This window comes from Hordeum vulgare, chromosome 1H (assembly GCF_904849725.1).
Source record: "Hordeum vulgare subsp. vulgare chromosome 1H, MorexV3_pseudomolecules_assembly, whole genome shotgun sequence".
NCBI classification, from domain to species: domain Eukaryota; kingdom Viridiplantae; phylum Streptophyta; class Magnoliopsida; order Poales; family Poaceae; genus Hordeum; species Hordeum vulgare.
In genome coordinates this window covers 481,988,806-482,013,269 of record NC_058518.1, presented here as the reverse complement: position 1 = coordinate 482,013,269, position 24,464 = coordinate 481,988,806, and the positions used below count along the sequence as shown (strand labels likewise).

Here is a 24,464-nt window from a genome sequence, read left to right as displayed (position 1 = left end):
GATAACAATCAGTAGCAACGCACGGTGCCAGTTCCTCTTTATTGCATGTTTTTTGTTTCGCAGAATATCCATACCAAACGAAGTCCAAACGTAATAAAAACTTACGGGGATTTTTTTGGAATATTTATGATTTTTGGAAAGAAGAACCAACGCGAGGCGATGCACGGAGTGCCCACAAGCCCTGTCGCCGCGGCCAGGGGGTGGTCCCGCGTCAGGCAGGCTTGTGGCCACTCCTTAAGGCGGTTGGAGCCATTCTTTCGCCGCAAGAAAGATAATATCCGGAAGAAAATCGTGTTAAAATTTTAGCCCAATCGAAGTTACGGATCTCCGGGAATTTAAGAAACGGTGAAACGCAAAATCTGGGAGCGCAGAAACAGAAGGACACACGGAGAGAGAGATCCAATCTCGGAGGGGCTCTCGCCCCTCTGCCACCATAGAGACCATGGACCAGAGGGGAAACCCTTCTCCCATCTAGGGAGGAGGTCAAGGAAGAAGAAGAAGAAGGGGGGCTCTCTCCCGGCGGCGTCGGAACGCCGCCCGGGACATCATCGTGTGACGACGATCTACACCAACACCTCCGTCATCTTCACCAACATCTCCATCATCTTCCCCCATCTATATTCAGCGGTTCACTCTCCCGCAACCCGCTGTACCCTCTACTTGAACATGATGCTTTATGCTACATATTATTATCCAATGATGTGTTGCTATCCTATGATGTCTGAGTAGATTATCATTGTCCTATCGGTGATTGATGAATTGCTATGATTGGTTTAATTTGCTTGTGGTTATGTTGCTGTACTTTGGTGCCCATCATATGATCGCGCGCGTGGATCACACCATAGGGTTAGTTGTATGTTGATAGGACTATGTATTGGCAAGCTAGAGTGACAGAAGCTTCAAACCTAGCATAGAAATTGATGCATATGGGATTGAAGGGGGACCAATATATCTTATTGCTATGGTTGGATTTTACCTTAATGAACGTTAGTAGTTGCGGACGCTTGCTAATAGTTCCAATCATAAGTGCATAGAATTCCAAGTAAGGGATGACATGCTAGCAGAGGCCTCTCCCACATGATACTTGCTATCGATCTAGTAACGTAGTCAATTGCTTAGGGACAATTCCGCAACTCCTACCACCACTTTTCCACAGTCGTTAGACACTCGTATATACCTAATAATAAAGCGGCTATTTCTTTCGTTGGAAAACCCACCACGATATTTTTATAAAAAAGCCCCTGTAATTTTTGTTATTCAACCCACGCTCCATCATTTATCTGCAACGCAAAAGGAAAAAACGATTCGCTGCAAAAATTATACCCGTACGCATTGCCTCCTCCCGTCGACCCTGGGCCACCCTGGCCTGTGCCCAGGCCGCCGCCACACCACTCGTCGCCGCGGCCGACCTCAACCGCCACCGCTGCCAATCTGAACCCACCCGCCTCCGCGGCTGTACCTCTCCCCGCTCACTGCCCCCGTTGCGGCGCTCGAGCGCATCGCGTCGACCCTGGTCCACCCTAGCCTGTGCCCAGGCCGCTGCCACACCACCCGCCACCGCGGCCGACCTCAACCACCACTGCTGTCGATCTCAACCCACCCGCCTCCGCAGTCGTACCTCTGCCCGCTTGCTGCCCCCGTTTCGGCGCTCGAGCACAACTTCTGGATCAAATCAATGCGACAGCTACAACGACTTGGGATGATGCGTCTGCTCGATGCAGAACGGCGGCGGCGCGCGGATAAGGCGCGGCAGAGCGAAGTACTTGCAGGTGGAGGCGGGCCTCCATGGCTCACACGGGGAACTTCGAGGTTATGGCGCGGCAACGGCGACTCCTTATGGCCAGATAGAGGTGCCTAACCCTTGCTCCCCTCATCGTATCCCCTCCTCCGGCAGGAACTCATCATTTAGTGAGATCCCCTCCCCATGCCTCCAACCGTGTGCCAAGCACCGGCAAGAAATTTTGTTTTGTGGGAATTTATTTGCTGATGAATGAATGTATTGAATGTAAGATTGCATTGTTGTAGAGAGAGAGAATGGAACACCACCTTCAGTTTGTCATCTGATCCCACATTCTCTACCCCATGAGTGAAATAAGATAACAGTCCATTGATCAATTCACGTAGCCTCTTTGTTTTGCTTTGCTTGTCCCGCTCAATTTCTCATCATGGTGGAATTAACAATGCACGGGTTGATTTCTCAACAAAATAGGATATAACTGACTACATTAGTTAGTTAGCTTATTATTTTAATAAGTTAAAATGATTATAAAAAGATTAAAAGCGTGTGGTATTTTTCTCTCCCGTTGCAACGCACGGACCCTTTTGCTAGTATCATTAAGGTAAACCCAGCCATAGCATTAATACTTCAAGTCCCCCTTACCCCCGTATGCACCTTGGGTGTGTGGGTGTGTGTGAATTTGGTCTTATGCTTGTGCTCTTGGTCTGGTGGTTTGCTTTATATATAAAGCGGGGCGAAAACCTTTTACGATAGTCACATACGCAACGACCCCTTACTTAAATGTACGCTTCTATGAGTCTAGCCGCCCACTATAAATGAGTAATGAATGTATTGCAACACCTTTCAACAGGAAATCTCCATGTGTGCGCGACACGGGAGGCACCTTAGGACAGTACCAAAATAAAACATACAAATCAAACCAATCATGATTGTCGATCAACCCATGGGACAAAAAAAATCTACCTAAACATTATAGGATAGCCACAGATCAACTGATAATAATATATAGCATTAAGCATCATGTTTAAGTAAAGATTACAACGGGAAAAAGAGATTCTACACCGCTGAATAGAAGGGAAGAGAGTTGGTGATGACGGCAGCAAAGTTGCTGGTGTAGACCGTCGTTGCCATGGTTGCCCCACGGCGCTCGGGTGCCACCGGAAGATAGGGGGAGAGAGCACCTTTCCTTCTTATTATTTATAAGACAAGAAGTCACGGAGTTTGGAATTAATTTTTTTAACTTTGGGGTTTCAAACTCCCCAGAAGCCCACGTAAACCAGATAATAAAGTCACAAAATCCACACTCAGTGAATTTGATTGTCTACACGTCAGTTCCAGAGAAATTTAAGTACAATGGGGAGTTAGGAAAACATATACTGCAGTATCTTCTTGTCAGGAGAGAAATTCTACAATGCAGCAAGCGCACCACCTACATTTGCAAGACTAAGCACCACCCCTCATGCCAGCAAGCATTTTGCTCGTGTCCTTGCCTCCGCCCAATTGTTTCAGGAGAGCCTCCAAGCCACTTTTGCCCCCCATCTGCTGCACCACTTGTGGCGGCATGACTTTGAGCATCTTCTGGATGGCCTGAGCACTCATCTTTCCATTCGGCGGTATCAATTTCGATACATTCAGCTTACTCCACATCTTGGCTAGTCGCTTGTACTCTTCCAGCATCTCCATCACGTCCTTGACTTTCCTGCCGGACCCTCGAGCGACCCGGATGATTCGCGACTCGGTCATCAGCTTCGGGTTCGTGCTGTCGAGCTCTGCAAAGTTGATCAGCGGTGGGATACGTTTCAGAAGATCGCTCTTGCAGTATTTTTGTTGCTACACACAAAAGAGATTTACTCACCTGCAGGTGTCATGGAGTCCATAATTGTCATGTACCGCTTGAACTTTTCTTTGCTTTGTTTCTCCTGTCCTTTTGGCATCAACTCCGAGCTAAACCCAGGCAGCATGGAGAAGATCTGCAAGATAAATAAATAAGAAAATGCAGGCTTAAGCAATGCTATCACAGAAGTACAGTATGAAAGTTAATCAGATGTTAACATGATAAATATACCTGGCTCATTGGTCCCATTTTCAGAAGATTCTGGAATTGCTCATACAGAAGTCTGAGAGTGAAGGCTCCTTCAGACAGCTTTGCCACAAGCTCAGATTGTTGATCAGCAGGCACAATACTCTCCATCTTGTCGATTAAGCCAGGCAAGTCTCCTCTACCTGCCAAAACCATCGTTAGGTAAACTAGAAAGGAGAATCGCCAAGTTATTAACTATACTGAATGTAGTTACTAACCTAGCAGACGGGCGACGAATGGTTCCACGTTAAAAACGTCAAAATCATCAATGTGTTCTCCAGTTCCAATGAATATCACCGGGCTTTTCGTAGCTGCAACCCTGGAAACAAGAAGCAAGGGTGTAAAAAAATGGTTTGTATTCCTAAAGTGCTTATACTCTATCAATAGATATATTGCCCAACTTGTAAAACACACAATAATGAAACTAAATCAGGATTTGAGAATACAGCGTAGCAATAATAGTCTGAACTGTTTCACAGACACTAAGCATATATTCAGTCGTGCACAAAGAAATAAACCTAAATCAAGTGCCATTTTCCTGTCGAACTAAAATAATAAGTGAACTAGTAAGTAGTAACACAAATAGCGCAAGGAGGAGCGAGAAAATAAAGAGAAATACTTACGCGCTCAGTGCACCGCCTCCCTTCGCATGACCATCCAATTTCGTGACAATCACAGCACCAACGGAAGCACTCTGTTTGAATGCCTGTGCCTGATCAAAGGCAGCCTGACCAATGCTGCCATCCATCACAAATATCACCAGGTCTGGTTTCTGTGGAAGAAGCATAAAAGGCCAGTCAAAATCTCAATACTAGAGGATAACAGTAACAATGCAAGACCATGGCAGTGTAGATACCGTTGCTTCAGCAACTTGGCGCATCTCCTCGAAGAGTGCAGCCTCCTGCATATGGCGCCCACTCGTGTCGATGATAATGAGATCAGATTTCTCTTGCCTGAACTTTTCCAGGCCCTCAACAGCAATCTTGACAGGATCTGACTCCATGTAGCTGCAAAGTAAGACAGTGATTTCATTTAGAACAAAATTTGGGGAGAAGCTTTTAACCTATAAGTAATTAAGTCTGTCAATGTAGCTAGGGTACCTTCCGTAAAAGGGTATCTTGGCCTTGGTTGCGTTCTGCTTTAACTGATCAAAAGCACCGGCTCTGAACGTGTCGGCGCAAACCAGCGACGGCTTAAATCCCTTGCGCTGATGATAGTGCGCGTACTTGGTACAGGTGGTTGTTTTTCCAGAGCCTACAAGCATACATCGTCATAGATTCAGGTATTATCGCACATCAATGTTGCATTATTGTAAATTTGTAACTCAAATCAGCAATCATGCATATATGGAGATCGAAATTCAGAAATAGGTGTGGAAGTAGTACACAAAAAACGGAGAAGCAGAAGGGAACAGGCAAGCGGGGTCCGTTTGTCAGCGAGAAATTCTGACCTTGCAATCCGACGAACATGACGACGTTGGGCTTGCCCTTCTTGGGGACGAAGGCGGGCTTCCCGGTATCCAGCATCTTGCAGAGCTCCTTCCCGACGGAGGTCTCTATAATGCGGCGCTTGTTGGTGCCGGCGGCGAGGGCCTCGAGGTTGACGGTCTTCCTGATGTTGGCCTGCAGGTCGCAGACCGTCTTGAACCGGACGTCGGACTGCATGAGCGCCCGCGCGATCTCGTTGAGGCACTCCCGGAGCACGCTCTCATCGACCACCGTCGCGCTGCTCATCCGCGCCAGCGCGCGGGAGATGCTCCCGCCCAGCTCCGCGAGCACCATCCTGGCCGGCCGGCCGTGCCCTAGCTCGACGAAGAAGGATTAGGGTTCCGACGATCGATAGGTCGTGTGTCGTGAAAACGGGAGTCCACGATGAAAATACCGGACTTTTATGATGGACGCAATCCGAACGTAAGTCGCTACACGACTCGTTCCCCGAGAGGACGAGGGCCTCAAAACATTAAACTATCTATATCTATATCAGCCCGAGTTGGAGCCTGATTCCAAGTCTTGAAGCCACCTCGGTGACGCAGCGACGCAACGGACTCCCGACGCGGCCGGCTGCGAGGCGCACTGCTGCGAGCCGCCGGTCAAGCCCAACGGTGAAGCCGCCAAGGAAGAGGCGCTGGACGGCGTCGGGATCCACCAGAGGAGGGGCTCCGCCGCCAGAGTGACGACCAAGGAAGAGGAGTACTGTTGCTTCAACTCGGCGGAGGAGAAGGAGGCGGCCATGGACGAGAAGTGGAAGAACAGGCTGTGGAAGACGTGCGTCTACGCCATCACCTTGGGCATGCTCGTCGCGCTGCTGCTCGGCCTCAACATGTCCTAGAGTGCCATTACCGCCGCCCTCGCGCTCATCGTCCTCGACCCCGCCCCTGCCTGGAGAAGGTAACTAACCCACGGAAAAAAATTATATGAGACCAGGTCTCACATGCCAGCGCATGAGACCCGCCTCGATGGATGACACGTCACAGTGTCAATCTCAAAGCACGTAATCCCAGTTTGCCCAATTATACGATCACGATTCCAATTCCCGATTTCAATCACGTACGTAGTACTAGTATCTTCTAACCTGTTGTATGAGATACCTACGTAACTTCCACCCCACGAGTTAAGGTTCGCGTGCTGCTCTAATCCATGGCGACGCCCTGGTGACCTTGTCGTTGACGGCCACATATGGTACACTACCACATAACTAAGAACTGTCGGCCATGGCCACGCCGAATGACCTCGCCGCTCACGGCTGCATGTCTTCATGTTACCACAAGTCCACGACTACCCATCCATGGTCGTGTCGAACAATCTCACCGCCGCCGGTGGCCGTGTGGCATGATGTTGCGACGACTAGCTTCTCATCCACGGGCTTGCCGAACGACCTAGTCACCGATAGATGTGCAATGGCAACCATGCGGCAAGATGCATACAGCTGCTATATATGTGACGCCGGGCTCGTCCACGACGGCCGACTCCCGGCCAATGGTTCCAGCGTCAGCTAACGCGCCATGTTCGTCTAAGACTCTTCCACTCCCGTGAGTGATCCATAAAAGCTAGGCTGGTTGAACGATTATAGTAGTCCGCTGATTACACCAATCTTCATCACAAGGTTATACAACTTCCAAAGGCAAGAAGAACATATCGATCGATGGTGGCAGCGCCAAGACATCGACGACGGACAAGCGCTAAGACGCGTCAATCTACTCTGTGCTGGTGTATTCCCTCACGACCAGCCAGCAACAAAGAGTCGTCGTTCAGACATATATCGTCTGCTCGTCGCCCTTGCAACATGAAAGGAACATGCTCACGACGAGCAGCTGCATGTGTCTTGCACCCGGCCGACGAGGACAAGGACTTAGTCCGGCAGTTTGAGACGACGTTTGGTGCGTGACCATCATCAATAAGGAATTGTAGTCGTCATCAACAAGGAATCTACGTCTTGGAGAATGACCTATAGTCCGCCGTTGCCGACGGCGAAGTATTCTGGGATGGAGTGACGAGATCATTTGGCGCGGTCATGGCGGCCGAGGTGGTTGGCTTGGCCGTAATCGTTGTGTACTTGTGTACGTACATGTTCTAGCCTAGGAATTGCAATCGGGAACAGAAGCTGGGCTTGGAAATTAACTAGCAAAGTGGGAGCGGATGCTTTGAGATTGTCAATGCCAAGTGTCATCCATCAGGGCGGGTCTCACGCGATGGCTTATGAGACCCGGTCTCATAGAATTTTTTTCCCTAACCCACCCTCTGTCTTGAGTTAAACTGTTGAACCAAACATGTCTGTCAGTATTTGTCTGCAGTCAAACTGAACCAAGGGTAGAAAAGTATGGCGTTGACCCTACACTTGCCCATTGTTTTCCATCACCAGCATAAGGCGAGCAGCCAGACATCATGTAGTAAGAGCTGAGATGTTCCTGCCTACAGATGGTAGGTGTTTCATGTTGATTTTTGAGAACAGACATGGTGCTGAAACCTTGTTGGAAAAAGCAACTAGATGGAGAAGAAGTCTTTTGTTTTCTTTCGAAACGCGGTGTGTTTTCAGAAAGCCGACAAGCTACACTTATTTTTATTTTTACCAGAAATCCATACTTAATTTTACAAGAGCACGCATGAAGCTGGTCAGGATCATACATTATTACTGAAAGCAGGAGCTAGGTGATAGCATCATGATATATGTTTCAAGGATAAAGCTATTCATCTAAACGTTCTTATATTACTTTACCGGGGCAGTATTCATCTAAATTCTTTTGCTCTTTTTTTTCAACTGATTGCATACAAACTTCATTTGGACATATATCATTTGGACATATATTTTCATAACATATATGATTCAAAAACTGATCTAGGATACATATCAAATATAATGTTGCACAGTAAGAACTGTTGCTGCTGATCCAGGGTACATATTACTAAGAACACAGTAGCTTCTCTCTAGCTAATTGCCTACACTAAGAACATCATCAGTGCAATGGCTCCCACAAGAAGGAAATTTTGCTGCTGATCCAGGGAGTATGAACCAAATCACTGCAGCAGCTAGGAGTGCAAGGCAAAGCTTCTTAAATTTCCTTCTTTGGGCTTGCTTCTCATTGATTTGGACTTCCTTCTCGCGTGCGTCTATCAGCGGATCATCTAGCTTCTCTCCCAGTGATCGATATTAGTAGTATGTTTCAAAAAAATAGATATTAGTAGTAGTTCATCGATCGTGCGCGCAGATTAACTTGCTGGGTTGCAGTCATCAGTTGATTTGAGTTGTTTCCACTGACCTAATCTGTTGAGCATAGTTGCAAATTGTCAGGTAGCATTGGGTCTCATTCCAGAAAGAGAGATCTTTATTCAGTTGCTGATGGGGAGCTGCCAGGATCCTGAGGATTTTGGAGGAGATGTCATGATCTTGGTTTCCATTGTACAGCCTCTGCTAGAGGAGATCAATGCCATTTTGGTCAGTGTTCCCCATCCATCCACATGTACATCTTATTAATGAATCAGTCATTGCATTGCATGAAAGATATGTGTTTTCTGATGCCGTTCAGGGTTAACCTACAGGTTAAACACCAGTTGGACATGCTCAAATGCACCTGAAACACAAGGATGCCCAATCACCTGCTGATTGTACATATCTACTACTGTACTGCACAAGCTAATTAACCTAGCTTGCATTGTAAAATGAAGATTTGTTGGTGTTTCTTTTAGAAACTGCTTGTGGTTGGTTCCACACTCCCTTTTTGTTAAGCTGTCAGAGATGTCTTTGCTGTATGTGTTTGTGCCCTTGTAGTTGTAGTGGGTTGGATGTATCATAGAACTTATCTGCCTGAAACAAAATGCATCTCCTGTTTCTCTTTCTTCTCCTATGCCTCGCTGTATTTCCGTTGGCTAGCAAGATGATTAACGCTTCTTTAATCTCTACCTTTTGATTTCCATCAACCAAATGACGTGAAAAATAGAAAACATTAAAATTCAGACTTGTGCTCGCTAGCTCCACTAGATACGTTTAGAGATCTTTAAGCAATTTATTTAAGTTTGATCCCCAGTTTGATTTGTCATACTCATACACTTGCTCTCTCACATAGTATCATGCTTTTTCTCATTATCGAGAATACCATATGAAAAGTATTATAGTACTACATGCTCTGCTTTATGATTCGTGAACTTTTGTAGAAGAGAACGGAAAAGGTGACAACACCATTCATGCCTTCACAACAGCAACCACCAAGAACCTTCTGCTCTTCTCTAACAGTTCTTATATATTTTGTTGTTTTCCTCTTGCTCAAGATAAACAAAAACTAAAGAAACCATGAGTTGCACGTACCTAATATCTTGAGATGAAGATAACAATGACGGTCATCGGCTAGGCTGCGTGCGATTTCACAGCAATAAAGCGAAGATGTTTGGCCTGTTTTGTTTCTTAGCTGTTTGCTTTATCGTGTCACCGGTCAGCACAAAGCTTACTATGAGCAGAGTTATTTTTTACCTATCAAACTTTTTTTTTATTTGTATCGAACTAAAATTGTTATAAACATATGCTACATCTTAAGCTCTACTTGATCCATTGTGGAACTTGATAACATATGATGCACCCGACCATATTACCTTGATCACAATATAATTACGACACAAAACTCAGCCACTCATGCGTGCATCGCCTATCCTCTTACTATTACTACATGGCGCCCAAATCGGGAGAATCACCCCCTGCGACCATCGATGATCAGCTCACGAAACAGAAAGATTGGCGCAGCGTAATTATGTGATGCCTTTCTATTCTTGCTTCCTATTATTCCTTGATAAAAAGAAAACATGCCTAGGAACCTGCACTCCTACTGTATCAAACCATCAAGCCACGAGTACAAACATAAGTCCAAATCCGAACACACACACCCAAGATAGCACGACACCCAGTACGAGGGATTCTGCTGAGGACACAGCTCAACAAGCCCTAACATAAGAACAAAAAACAAAGACGGAAAAGACCGCGATGGAAGGAGCTAATCCGACTCGGGTGGTGACGGAGGGAGCGGCGGTGCCAAGCGGGAGGCCATCCTCCGGAGGTCTGCAAAGATGGAGTCGATGGCGTCCTCGTCCTGTTGGCGGCTAAGCGTCCGCCAGAGCTGCATATAACAACACATTTTGAACACCGCGTCAATCGCACGTCGAAGAGGCACACGTTGAATTACAAGCTTATTTTGGACCGTTCAAAGCGTCCACGCGAGGACACCAATAACCAGTCATCTAATGTACCGTCCCGAAGGAGGGGAGGCCTGTATCTCGACGTAAAGGCCGGGCAAGTTGGTGTTACACCAATGTCCCCTAATGGTCTCGCGGAGGCAGGTCCACATAAACTGGGTAGAAATAGACGAGAAGAAGATGTAGTTCGAGTCTTCCATAGTCCCACATAGGGGGCAGTGCCATCTCCCGGGCCATTTTGCTTGAGCACCTCCACTCCGGATGGGACCCGGCCGCGGATCCACTACCACATGAAGATCCTAATCTTCAAGGGGAGCCTGATCTTCCAGATCATCTCAAAGGGCTCCAGAGCAGGAATGGAAGCGATGGCCCGGTAAAGAGACTTCATGGAGAACTTGTGTGATGGCTCTATATGCCACGAGGTGCGATCGGCAATCCGGTCTACGTACGGTTCATGGAGGGTGGTGGTCACAAGGAGCTCGTGCCATGCGACGGTGTCCGGGGGCCCAAATGGCCGCCGGAAAGCCAGGCGTCCTAAGTTAATAAGGGACGCCTCAACAAAGATCCACGGGTCCACCGTGTTGGCAAACAGGTTAGGGAAGCGGGCGGCAAAGGGGGTCCCGCCCACCCACCGGTCAAACCAAAACAGGGTGGAGGTCCCGGAGCCCACTTTAATGGAGTTCCCGATGCGGAGGACCGGGAGCAGTTGGATAACCGACTGCCAAAAATGCAAGCCTCCCGATCTCTCACAGAAGGCCATGTGCTGCAAGAGAATACTCTCTACGTGTGTGTAATGTTAGCAAAAATAGGCTAGAGGGTGGCTTTTCGTGGGATCAAAAGCTATAGTTTTGTGGGACTAACCGTTTGAGGGACCTGCTAGCTTGGGTTAATCCCCCAAACTAGAAATTTTCTCCCTAAATCTGACTACTCGGGGATCTGCTAGAGATGCGCTTAAGCAATAGATGGGTCTGATATCTTATGCAGTCTTACCATGCTAAAGTAAAACCTTATTTGTTGAACTGCATTACCAAATAATGGATTGCTATCTTGTGTAGTACTTGTTTAGGTTAGTTGATATTGCTGTTAGTGTTTAGCCATATGTGTTGTTCCTTTGTCGTATTGCCAGTTACCACATACTTCTAGATAGTGAATCTCCATCAGAGAAGTGTACAATACATTATAGCGACCCTTGTCAACATTTTTGAGGTGTTTGTATTCATTGCTCCTATAAAACCCATCCGATGGTTTCAGACGCGTTCCGAGTCCATGCGGTATCTGATCCTCCGGGATCGTCACTCAGCAAGCACCCAATCTGGACGAATGTGCTGTGACATTCATGCATTTGATACTAAGATCTAAGGACATTGCACCTGTCCCTATATCTTTGATTAGTTTGGTGGTCTGTTGCTAATGCGTACACTATGATTATCACATTAACACCCATTAGTATAAAATCAATGTCTGTTTGCTATCGATTTGATAGCTAGATTCTTCGTGTATGATTTGCAGAAGCATACACTTTGTTATGTCGGTACTTTGCGTGTCAGTTTCCATGATTGTTTCCCCAGCCTCCACCATCTTACCAAATTACTTTTCTCGACTAGGGTCAAACTTATAACTCAACATTCAAATGAAGCTTTATACTTAACATTATCACACTGTCAGTTGCATCGAGCATAAATCAAACGAGCTATTTATGCGCACCTTCAGGCTATTTGTGTCACCTGGCATGTTTTCATCAGGCCTAGCCTGTGATGTTGCATCGCAACCTATGTAGATTACTTTATCTTTCTTCACATATCCTTGTTGGACGAATCTGTTGGATATTTGATGTACACATTTGTGCTTATTTTAGTATTTTTCTGTTCTTCTATGTTAAACCTCTATTTTTGGAGTATTTTCTGCAATGGAGTATGAGAGGATTCACAAGGTCCAGGTACGAGCTATTTTCTGCAATGGAGTATGAGAGGATTCACAAGGTCCAGGTACGAGCTCCGGTGCATCGGGGCCTCGCTTGATCCCGCCCGCCTAATTAGCGCCTTCTTTGTTCATAACCACTGTTGTCGTTCCTCGTGCTTCACTTACAGTTTTCTTCGCATCTCGGAAAGTATTTCGTTTCTACGGATGCAGAGAATGTTTTCTCCTCCCCATTTCGAAAATGGGGAGGACGCATAAAAATATCGAAAAATTTAAAAAGTGGGAATTTTCAAATAGAATGTTTAATAAATTATAAAATGTTTGTGGATTCAAAAATACTCGTGATTTTGCAGAAAATGTTTGAAATTTTGAAAACAAATATTCGAGAAATCAAACAATGTTAATGATTTTTTTAAAAGTTCATGAAGTACTTTTTATAATGAAATTGTGCAAAATTTTGTCAATTCTAAAAATGATTATGAACGGAAAAATATTCTAAAAGTTCAAAAAAACAATGGTTTGTGACTTATAAAATAGTTTTTCATTCATAAAATGTTTGCTGATTTAAAAAATGATCACGCATTTCTTTGTCCCGTTGCAACGCACGGGCCTTTTACTAGTCTATATTTATATCTATATCTATACCTATACCTAGTAGTAATCTCTACTATTAAAAGGGATCTGCCGTCGTCGTGATGGTTCCACCTCGTGCGATCCCCTCCTACCGGTAGCCTTTCCATCGATTTTTTCGATTTTTTTTAACCCTTCATAAACCAGGCGATAAACCAAGCACCGGTTCCCACGTGGTACGGTCAACAGCTCAAAACAAAACGGTTCAATACAAAACCCACTAACTAAAGCACGTCCTGACAGTTCCTTCCAAGCCAAACCCTCCACGCAGCGACGGCTACAGAGCACCACGCAGCGACGGCTACAGGCTGCGCCTGGTGCTGCCTCACTAGCCGCTAGCCTCGCCGCTACAGAGCACCACCAGCCTTGCCGCTACAGAGCACCACCTTGCCCCGCCGCTACAGAACACCACCTTGCCCCACCTGGTGCTGCCTCCCTTGCCTGCTCCACCTGGTACTATCACATCCATCGCCAGAGGCCTTCAACCCATCTACTGCTGCCGAATACACCGCGGAGAACATCAAACCACCTGTTGCTGTCGCATCCATCACCGGAGGACTCCAAACCGTGTTGGCTGTGTTGGTCACATCTCCTCGTGGTCAGATCTCCTCGTGTCCGCCTCTTCCCAGGTGTTCCCATCCCCGCCGCCGGCCAGCCGCGCCGCCAGCCCCGTTGTCGGCCCTTGCGTCCAACCCCGTCGGCCCCTGCAGGATTCCTCCTCTCCCACGACTATGTTTGGACAACCTACCCATCTGGTCATCTCCTCCTCCCACCGCATGCTAGGGTTCGCCGTCCCACCCACCCCACCTCCATATGCCGCAGGCGCAGCTCGGCGTCGCCCCGCCGCACCAGTTTCGTATACATCGGATTATGCATGCTAATAGCTCGCTGCACCAGTTTCGTATACATCGGGTTGTGCATGCTAATAGCTCTTCCCCTAAATGTCTTTACTGGTAATGTCTGTGCATTTGATAAATGATAATGGTGGTGGAGTCTCGTCTTCTAAACCATAAATATTGTCTAAACCATCAAATATACACGGCATGTTCTACAAACCATAGGCCTTCTTGTTTTTTTGCTATATGAGCACTCCTGTTCTGTACCTTGTCCTTTCTGTTAGCATCAATTTACCAATGTTGCATGCTAATGCTAGGGATACTGCAGCCATAAGGATCAGGGTGCGGTAAATTAGCTAGGGAAACTACATTCATTGGTAAGGAATCTCTTAGTAAATAAGGACCGATGACATCCACCACTACCACTTGTTAGCTTCATGAAGGATAACTAACAACCCACTATAGTTTTAGGTGGATTAGCTGCGAATAAGTGGGAGATTCCACTAAAAATTGTATAACTCATGCTAGTGGAGAATACGCTGCCGCTGCACATGCTGAAGTCATGGGCTGCCACAACGTGACCATCCCGAGCCCCGCAACCTCATGTCGCTCCAGACGTTGCTGCTCTTCGAAGTGGTTAAGGAGGAGGCGCACTCCCGTCATGGAATAGCGCAAGTGCTCTTTTAAGTACACGTATTTATTCATGAATTAAGAACAATTTCTGAAGAGTTATATATTCATGAATCCATCGTTAGCAACAATTTACAGTTGTTCAGGTAATGACTCCACAATGTTTTGAATAAAATAGTTCTAGAAGTTAGTTCTCTCCCTGCCTCCCTCCCTGAACTTGAACGTGGTTACTAAGACAATTCTTATAAGGCGTGCATTACTTGAGGCTCTCATAATGCTCTGTTTAAGGCTCTATCTCTTTCTATAGTGGTTACTAAGAATCTCTATAGGCTCCAAAGGAAATCAAGTTCTCTCCCTGCCTCCCTCCCTCAATCACATGCTCAGGTAATGTTTTGCATATGTTAACCACAACCACAATCACAAGAGAACCAGAAACAAATATTTGTCAAGAGAATCGGAATCTGAAAACTATTATGGTCCTTTTAATAGTAAAGATAATCAAAATTACCTTCCATTATTCTTTCCTTGCCCTGCTAATTCCCTCCTTTTAAGGCACTCTTTGGTTCGAATTCGGATGTATATACCACCGTCTTGATCTGAATAAACAAATCGAAGTTGATGAAAACTTCAAATACAAAAGCACACAATCGTCGATCGTCTTTATATTTCAAATCGAAGTGCGAGGATGAGGGTTTAGAGTTAGGCATGTTCAATCTACAATGCAGTGCTAGCTCCATCAATACAGATAGGATTTTCCTATCATAATAGGTAAATATTTTGAAAGTAATGTTGTCTACCAGGTAAGCTAAGTACTACCTAGATTCGAAAGACATATGTCACGTCCCTGCTACCTCCAAGTATGATGCAATTATTTGATAGCCGGATTAAGGATGTATTCATCTATCATAGAGGCATCAAACCAAGTCTCACTTAAAACATTTAAACTGCACCACTCCACAAGTACCGTTGACCTCTACTCCCACTCTATCAAGAAACACCATGTTAGGTAAGGAAAATGGAACAGTATAGGCATAAATTTTTGCATACTATCAAAAGGCATTGCACCACTCACAAAAGATTCCTTAATATGTACTTTTTTATATGGACAATCTTATTTTTCAAAAAATAAAAGAAAACCCAATCTTGAACTCCTTATGCATGATTTAGTTGAAAATTATAATCACGAAAATTATCCAATTCAATGGCCAAGAAACACTGTTGCCACACATCTGAGCTCGCAGATAGAGAAGAGTTAGATTCAGGTTAATACATTTAATGCTACAGTAATACCTTTAATTTCCAAACAGCAACCAAGAATAACCAAAGTTTTTAGGTTCCAAACTGGCATTTATAGCAGCAAGTATGTAGCAACAGATCGAATACTTGGCAGCTGGCACATAACCTAGGAATTTCCAAATATTTAAGCCGTCTACCACTTTTTTTTATTTTGCATGAAAAAAGATGATATGAAATACACACTATATTTGCCAATGTAACAGCATGATTAATCTCATTCTGGGACCTAAAATATGTTAACCTAAAGAAGCATACAACATAATTTCATTAACTAAAGAAGCATAAAGCATAATTTCATCATATTGTAACAAATTCTGTAGCCACAAGAAAACCCACACCGGATATCGCCAAATTCTATAGCAAAACATATTCTCAGGCTTAAATTCAGAAGATTGCTAGCTACCTTTCAAATATTTCGGCGAGGCCACGAATTTCAAGCAAACAGTTTTTACCTGGTGGAAATGGTGTTGTTCAGCCAGCGCCAAAGTATTTGGAACTTTGTTTACTCGCAACGTCTTTACATTGATTGAGTTCAGAAAGCAGCGTTAGTCTCTCCAATGCATACCCATCAGCAGCTACAAGCAAATGCTGAACCATCAAAGTGGAAACCCAAGTCATATTTACACCAGTAAGCTCTTCTATATTGGGCAACTCGTCCCACTACATAAAATGGAGCAAGGCATGCAAAGTAGAATATGATGCTTATTAAATCAGCTCAACTAAAAGAAGGTTTACACAGTATAGGAGAATGCAGTTTTCTTATTGCAAAAGAGTGCATTCATCATTCATCATGTTTTATCATTTTCTTATTTCAAAAGAATGCAATTTTAATGAATAACATATAGGAGCCAGAAGCGGGAGTGTGTATGATAAAGGAAAAAGAGGTATGTCTATGCCAATCACATGTCTGCATATAAGGTATACATCGATTAGCATTGACCAGCCCGATGACAAAGGGGTTGTAGACGACATTAAAAGGTACATCGATGCGAGATGGGTTACTCCACCGGAGGTGATGTGGAGGACATTCGGCTTCAAGCTTTTTGAGAGTTTCCCGTCGGTCCTACAGTTGCCGCTTCATCTCCCAAATATGCATAGTGTCACGTTCAAAGCAGGAGAGGACCTGACCGATGTCGTCGCCCGTGATAAAGCATCTAAGTCAATGTTGACGGAGTATTTCCTCGCTAATCAGCAACATGTTTGGGCTCGAGATATCCTGTACAAGGACTTTCCGGGAAGTTTCACATGGCAGAGAGAAAAGTACTGGAGGCCGAGGCAAAAGCAACACCAAGTAGGTCGAATCGTGTCAGCACATCCAGCCGAGGGGGAGCGATACTTTCTGCGAGTGCTGCTCAACCACGTACCAGGCAAGACATCCTTCGAGGACCTAAGGACCGTGGACGGTGTGCTATGTGATAGCTTCCGTGAGGCTGCCGAGAGATCGGGCCTCATCGAGGCCGACAACACGCTTGACGAGTCTCTTACAGAGTCAACACAATTCGCGATGCCAGCCTCGCTCAGGAGGCTCTTTGCAACAATCTTGGTATTCTGTGAGCTAGGTGACGTGCGCGGTCTATGGGATAGGCACCTAGAGGCGATGTCTGATGACTACCGCCGATCACACACCTGCTCAAAGGCACTGGAGCAGATGGTGTTGCTAGACATCAGGGGCATGCTACAGTCAATGGGCAAAGACATAGCGTTGTTCCCTCTTCCGGACATTGACGAGACCTATGACACTACTGGAGGCGAGGCCAGAGAAGTCACAGAGGAGTCCACCATCGAGGTTGATGCACACGACGCTGCTTTAGCGTCCTCGCTAAACCCTGAGCAAAGGCTTGCATACGACGAGATCCTGGCAGCAGTAGATGCCGGTGATGGGGGTGTATTCTTTGTCGATGGCCCGGGAGGCACCGGGAAGACCTTCCTATATAGGGCACTGCTCGCAAAGGTTCGGGGGGAGGGCAAGATAGCGGTGGCTACGGCGACATCGGGCGTCGCGGCTTCCATCATGCCTGGAGGCAGGACAGCCCACTCGAGGTTCAAGATCCCACTCAGCATTGAAGATGGGGCGTCGTGTAGCTTCACCAAGCAAAGTGGGACGGCCAAGCTCCTACGCATGGCTTCCCTCATCCTATGGGACGAGGCCAACATGACAAAGCGGCAAGCTGTTGAGGCACTGGATAATAGCATGCGGGACATTATGGGACGACGACACCAACCGTTCGGGGGGAAAACTATCGTGTTCGGTGGGGACTTCAGGCAGGTGCTTCCAGTCGTTAGGAAAGGGTCACGGGGTCAGATAATCGATGCGACCCTACGGAGTTCATACCTTTGGAAGGGTATGCGCCAGCTAAGGCTCGTCACGAACATGAGGGCGCATAACGACCCGTGGTTCGCAGATTACTTGCTAAGGGTAGGCAACGACACCGAAGAAACTGACGAGGAAGGCAACATAAGGCTCCCTCAAGACATTTGTGTGCCGCCAACAGGATACGGTGTTGACCTAGAGAAGCTAATCGACCATGTATTTCCTGCTCTAGACCACAACATGTCTGATCCAAATTACATGACATCTCGAGCGATCCTCTCCACCAAGAACAACAACGTTGATAAGATAAACACACGCATGATAGAGCACTTCCAGGGCGAAGAGAAGATCTACCATAGTTTTGATAGTGCAGAGGATGACCCACACGGCTACTATGCCCCCGAGTTCCTCAACAACCTGACTCCCAACGGGCTGCCTCCGCATGCCCTCAAACTAAAGATAAATTGCCCCATTATACTATTGAGAAACATAGATCCAGCTAATGGGTTATGTAACGGCACAAGGCTTGTGGTCCGGGGTTTCCAGAGGAACGCCATCGACGCAGAAATCGTGCTAGGACAACATGATGGTAGGAGGGTGTTCCTTCCTCGGATACCTCTATGCCCATCCGATGATGATATCTTCCCTTTCAAGTTCAAGAGGAAGCAGTTCCCTATTAGGCTCAGCTTTGCCATGACGATCAACAAGGCGCAAGGAGAGACCATACCGATTGTCGGGGTGTACCTACCGGACCCGATTTTCTCTCACGGTCAGCTCTATGTTGCATTGTCTAGAGCCACCGCGAAGAGGAACATTAAGATTCTCGCCATCAACGACGACGGCAGGGATAAAGGCAAGGGCAAGGAACAAAGCAAGAATTCAAAGAAGAGAAAAAGATCTGAGCCCTTATTAGCGACCATGAAGAACATAGTATACAAGGAAGTCCTTAGCACATAAAGTAGTCGGATCAAATTATACCTACTCAAGGTAAAGTATGTTCAGATTTGCATTACAACCACATAACTATTGTAGATCTTAACGCACACTAACCTGAGTTTTTTTGCTGTGTAGTACTCGAGGGAGTATTATCAGTCTTCAAAAACCATGATTATTCCTTTCGTGACATCTGCCCATCCTATACTTTGTCAAAGCTGCACCTATTCAAGCTGGAAATAACAAGAGACAACGTGAAGGTTCGACCAAATACAAGAGGAAGATGCATTGACAGTGACTTGATAAAGAAGAACAAAAATACTAACTATTGTCTTGTTGCCAAATTTTAGGTTGTTTTGCTATTACACAACCACTTATCTTTGAGTGTGATATTATCAATATGAATCGTGTGGATCTCTATTAAAAATGCTCAGGATCTCCATGGTGGCGTTGAGGTTCCTCTCTGACATGGGGTTTCTCAAATGTGTGTTGCTCTCTTCCATCTTGAGGCTTTGCTGCTGCTGCTGCTTTCGCTCGACGTCTTGGGCGATCTTGTTGTCCACGTGCTGCCTCGCTATCTTCCTCTCAACCAGCAGCTGCGACTCCAACTCCTTGATCTGTATAGAAGAATGAGAAGCAGCAAGAAACATATTAATTCTTCATGCATAGCAGTAACAAGGCAGTAAGTTTGGATGCTAAAAAATGTTGACAGTACCTTATCTTGGAGATTCATAGTGAGCAGGTCCTTTGCCTTGTTCTTGGCTTCAAGGGATTGGATTGTTTCTTCCATGCTCTTGATCTGAGCATCTTTGCTCTTGCAATCCTGCTTGGCTCTCCCAACCTAGCAGCAGAACCAATAATAAGCATGCATTCAGATTAAACATATGGATGCCAAACTCGTACTAAAACATGAACTAACAGGGAGGGCAACAGAGTAAGTACCATAAGCTTATATCTTGACAGCTCAGGAAGAATAAGTTGACTCATAATCTACTTAGGTTGAGATGCCCTTCATGTAACTCGTAATTCCTAACCGCTACTGCGATTGTGATGTCATTTGCACCAGAACTGTATCACAATATAAGTATACTTGATAGCTATATCATTTCCTCTTAAACTTGTTACTTTAATTTGTTTGAATTATAGACGATGAAACTTAGCCCTGTACACAGTCTTTGATTTTTCTTTAACGGTATGGGTGGCCTACATGATGTCTTTTGTTCCTATTTACAAACGTTGTAGAGCATGAAGATAAAGACTGTTACGTGTTATAAAAATTTGCAACCTATAGAAAAGAGTTGGTGGATAAGTTACGACGGGATTGTGTGTCAAATGCGCCACTGGCAGAGATGAAGATCTAGAATATTATGATCCCGTTGCAACGCACGGGCAATTAACTACTGTTTAATTATAGTAATTTGATTAGCGAGTACTCCTGGAATATACTCCAGAAAACAGCTTGATTTCCCTACTAACTTTTATTTGTTTCTTCTTGATTTGAAGAATACCCGTTTGGCAACTGTGAATGGTCATGGGCTCATTGTGAAAATTAAGTTATATATATTCTGTACGTTGTGGGCCTGTGGCTTGAAAAAGAAACCTGACATTACCTATGGCTTTGGTTCTTTCTTACGGCTCTGGTTCTTTGTGTGGACCTTCTGGGAAGGTGAGATGGCATGAAATCTTTTTACTGAACCAATTTAAAAGCATATTCTTGTTGATGCCATTTTTTTTGGTTTTTTGGTCCTATTTTTCCATCCATTGTCAATTTTCTGTTCATATTTGCCATTGTAGTCCTACTTAACTTCCACCGTCGATGCTTGCCATCCCTACGTCCTTATAAAGCTTCATCTGCGAGGGAGAGGCATCGATGAGGAAGGATGCTGGTGGTGATGCGTGCCGTCTCCCCTGGCTTCAGACCTTCGCTTCATGGGGTCACCCCTCCAGTCGTGCCCTGTGTGCTAACGCATTGGCTTGGGAGGCCACCTCGGGCAGCCGCCGCAGCTGAAACATCAGGGGCTGGCGGTTTGCAGTATAGATCATGGGGAGTTGGGTGTACTCAGGGAGATCTCAACTACTTTGATGGATTTTTCACGATTCAGTTCCCCTGGACCTGAGCTGCTGTGGCTGGGAACTCTGAATCCCCCTCCACTTGAGCTCTTACTGAATGTGGAGGTAATACATACGAAACTACACTTGCGTTCCAAAGGGCCCCTTAAATCTTAATTACCACCTCTTCTCTCTCGTGTGCTCTAATGGCCTTGCAGCTGCTGATACTGTGCTTATCTGCAGATATTCTTGTTCTGATTGGATCTACTGTATTTTCAAAATAAAAATAAATAATAGGTGGGGAGAACATGCTAATTAAACATTGTAAAACAAGGAGCATCTCCCTTCTGGAGCTCAATTAGTGGCTCAAAGCCGGCGGCTGGAGCTTCATGAGGCCTATCGCCAGATGCTGACTTGTGCTTCTGATGCTAGAGCTAGCATAGTTAACCACGATAAAAATCCGGACAGCAAACAGCATGCAGTCAAGGATGGGGTAGATCCTACTGTTCAAAAGACTCACCGGGCATCTTTTGTTGAACTTGATGTAGCTTCATCCACTCTGGGTGAGGTGAAGAGGTTGACTCTGAAGAGGCCCGCCAGCTTCTGTCGCGCTCGCCGCGCAGGAGGCGGAGTCAGTCTTCGAGCGGCGGGGCGGAGGCCGCGGTCGGCGCGGACGGCGTAGTGACGGCCGGGGAGGAGTCCCGCGGGAGATGGAGGGGGAGAGGTGAGCAGGTGGCGCGAGGGGGACGGGGGCTTAGGGTTTGGAGCAGGAGGGAGCCGCGAACCATGGGAGCATGAGGCGTGCGTGAGCGGGCGAGGAGGGCGGCTCCGGTGACGGTCGCGTCGGAGAGGAGGGGCGGCGGCGGCAGCACAGGTGAGCTTGAGTGGATAGCGGTGGGAGTGTGAGGGGGTGTGGTGGTGACCAGGAAGACAAAGTGAGTATTTTTTTTTAATCTATGCTGCTACAGAGTGAGCTGGCCCACTTCTTTTTAACCTTTTTTAAGACATTACTTCCCATATCTCCTTTGCATTTTGGTTTATATTAACTAACTTATTGAGTGGTGCTTAAACTCCCGTTGTGTTACTTTAAGCTCCAAAGAACAGTCTTTTAAAAAATGTCGTCTCTTGGTTATTAATAGTGCGAACTGTTTTCTTAATTGGCCAAATATACTATATTATATATGCAACTACATGATCTTGAATTATTCTGTTGTGCTAATATGCCACAAAAAAAGATGCCAATTCTTTTTATCGGTGTTGACATTTTCATGAGAAGGAACAGATCGACCGTCCTAATGAAATGTAGAGTCCTAAACTGATAATTTTCTATATGTGCAAAGTAAACATAGCACAAGCTTGAATGCATAAATGTGGTAGATTTATGCCTAGACTTGTCATGAGATGGGCAAAGAGAAACATAGAAACCGAGTTTGTTGATGGTAAGCAACAAGTTATGTAGCCTTGTAGTGTGCCGAGATAATATGTGTCAATTAAAGGATTAGATCGTAGCAATGCACGGGCAATTAACTAGTAGTAATAGTAATAGTGATAGTAATCTTTACCTAATAATAAAGAGGCTATCGCTTCCGTCGGAAAATCCACCGAGGTAATTTTATAAAAAAGCTCTTACTGTTTATGACATTAAACTCGTAGTATATATTAAATTAAATATTTTTTAAAATAATCATATCTTTTAAACCGTAACTCTAAATTTAACATATTATACATGGAATTTGATTAGAAAAATATGTAGAATTTAAATATGATATTATTTTATCTGTTAAACGTTTAATAAAAATACTATCTAGGGTGCAATCTTAATAAATAAGTCATTATTCGTCTTTCTTTCATACCGGTACTCATCCGGGTTGGGGATGAACACATCAATAAAATCAGGATTAGAGATGAAACTGAAGGTCACTTGACTGATTCTTTGCACGTATTAAATCTACATGCAAGTCCTGTTAAAATGGAAGACCTGTGAAATTTTGAACTGCATTTTTGTAGGATAAGACCATCTTTATTTGTATCGTAACTATAAATTCTCAAATTATAGACATTTTTTTATAAATTAAGAGTGTGTGCCGTGTGGTATTTCTTTCTCCCGTTGCAACGCATGGGCCCTTTTGCTAGTAGGAATAAAGCGGCTATTGTTTCCGTCGGAAAACTCACCGTAGCATTTTTATAAAAAAAACCCAGTAATTTTTGTTATTCAACCCGCGCTCCATCATTTATCTGCAACGCAACAGGAAAAAAACGATTCGCAGCAAAAATTATACCCGTACGCATCGTCTCCTCCCGTCGACCCTGGGCCACCCTGGCCTGTGCCCAGGCCGCCGGCACACCACTCGCCGCCACGGACGACCTCAATCGCCACCGCTGCTGATCTCAACCCACCCGCCTCCGCGGCTGTACCTCTCCCCGCTCACTGCCCCCGTTGCGGCGCTCGAGCGCATCGCGTCGACCCTAGTCCACCCTGGCCTGTGCCCAGGCCGCTGCCACACCACTCGTCGCCGCGGCCGACCTCAACCACCGCTGTTGTCGATCTCAACCCACCCGCCTCCGCGGTCGCACCTCTGCCCGCTTGCTGCCCCCGTTTCGGCGCTCGAGCACAACTTCTGGATCAAATCAACGCGATAGCTACAGTGACTGGGGATGATGCGTCTGCTCGATGCAGAACGGCGGCGGCGCGCGGATAAGGCGCGGCGGAGCGAAGTACTTGCAGATGGAGGCGGGCCTCCATGGCTCACACGGGGAACTCCGAGGTATGACGCGGCAACGGCGACTCCTTATGGCCAGATAGAGGCGCCTAACCCTTGCTCCCCTCATCGTATCTCCTCCTCCGGCAGGAACTCATCATCTGGTGAGATCCCCTCCCCATGCCTCCAACCGTGTGTCAAGCACCGGCAAGAAATTTTGTTTTGTGGGGATTTGTTTGCTGATGAATGAATGTATTAAATGTAAGATTGTATTGTTGTAGAGACAGAGAATGGAACACCACCTTCAGTTTGTCATCTGATCCCACATTCTCTACCCCATGAGTGAAATAAGATAACAGTCCATTGATCAATTCACATAGCCTCTTTGTTTTGCTTTGCTTGTCCCGCTCAATTTCTCATCATGGTGGAATTAACAATGGACGGGTTGATCTCTCAACAAAATAGGATAGGACTGACTATATTAGTTATTTAGCTTATCTATACCTAATAATAAAGCGGCTATAGCTTCCGTCGAAAAACCCACCGCGACATTTGTATAAAAGAACCCTGTAATTTTTGTTATTCAACCCGCGCTCCATCATTTATCTGCAACGCAAAAGGAAAAAAAGATTCGCTGCAAAAATTATACCCGTACGCATCGCCTCCTCCTGTCG

General features: G+C 45.7%; 1 protein-coding gene and 1 long non-coding RNA gene across 4 annotated transcripts; one reads left to right on the top strand and one right to left on the bottom strand.

Moving 5' to 3' along the window:
• Positions 1–3,022: 3,022 nt before the first annotated feature.
• On the bottom strand, positions 3,023–22,012 carry LOC123447637 (signal recognition particle 54 kDa protein 3). 3 transcript variants are annotated; one of them, XM_045124256.1, is made up of 13 exons: positions 21,612–22,012; positions 19,758–19,883; positions 19,160–19,659; positions 16,251–16,386; positions 15,011–15,098; positions 5,269–5,619; positions 4,919–5,072; positions 4,675–4,825; positions 4,442–4,590; positions 4,037–4,137; positions 3,804–3,961; positions 3,594–3,708; positions 3,023–3,507 (listed from the first exon to the last, which is right to left on the bottom strand). In XM_045124256.1, exons 5-13 carry the CDS (start codon positions 15,015–15,017, stop codon positions 3,182–3,184), a joined length of 1,512 nt encoding a protein of 503 aa, XP_044980191.1. In that variant the 5' UTR covers positions 15,018–15,098; positions 16,251–16,386; positions 19,160–19,659; positions 19,758–19,883; positions 21,612–22,012; the 3' UTR covers positions 3,023–3,181. The 3 variants fall into 3 exon arrangements, with proteins under 3 accessions (XP_044980191.1, XP_044980183.1, XP_044980201.1); XM_045124248.1 differs by having other exon boundaries at positions 16,251–16,373; XM_045124266.1 differs by lacking the exon at positions 21,612–22,012 and adding an exon at positions 19,985–20,083 and having other exon boundaries at positions 16,251–16,373.
• On the top strand, positions 8,300–9,205 carry LOC123447654. Its single transcript, XR_006631526.1, has 2 exons — positions 8,300–8,747; positions 8,852–9,205. It is a non-coding gene; the product is annotated as an uncharacterized LOC123447654 (long non-coding RNA).
• Positions 22,013–24,464: the final 2,452 nt, after the last annotated feature.

What these genes read in the sequence shown, in the direction of transcription:
- LOC123447637 (XM_045124256.1), bottom strand. An exon ending in AAGATACCCTTTTACGGAAG is followed by an intron (nt 4,826 to 4,918) that starts GTACCCTAGCTA and finishes CTTACTTTGCAG; the next exon opens with CTACATGGAGTCAGATCCTG. An exon ending in GGAGGCGGTGCACTGAGCGC is followed by an intron (nt 4,138 to 4,441) that starts GTAAGTATTTCT and finishes TCTTGTTTCCAG; the next exon opens with GGTTGCAGCTACGAAAAGCC.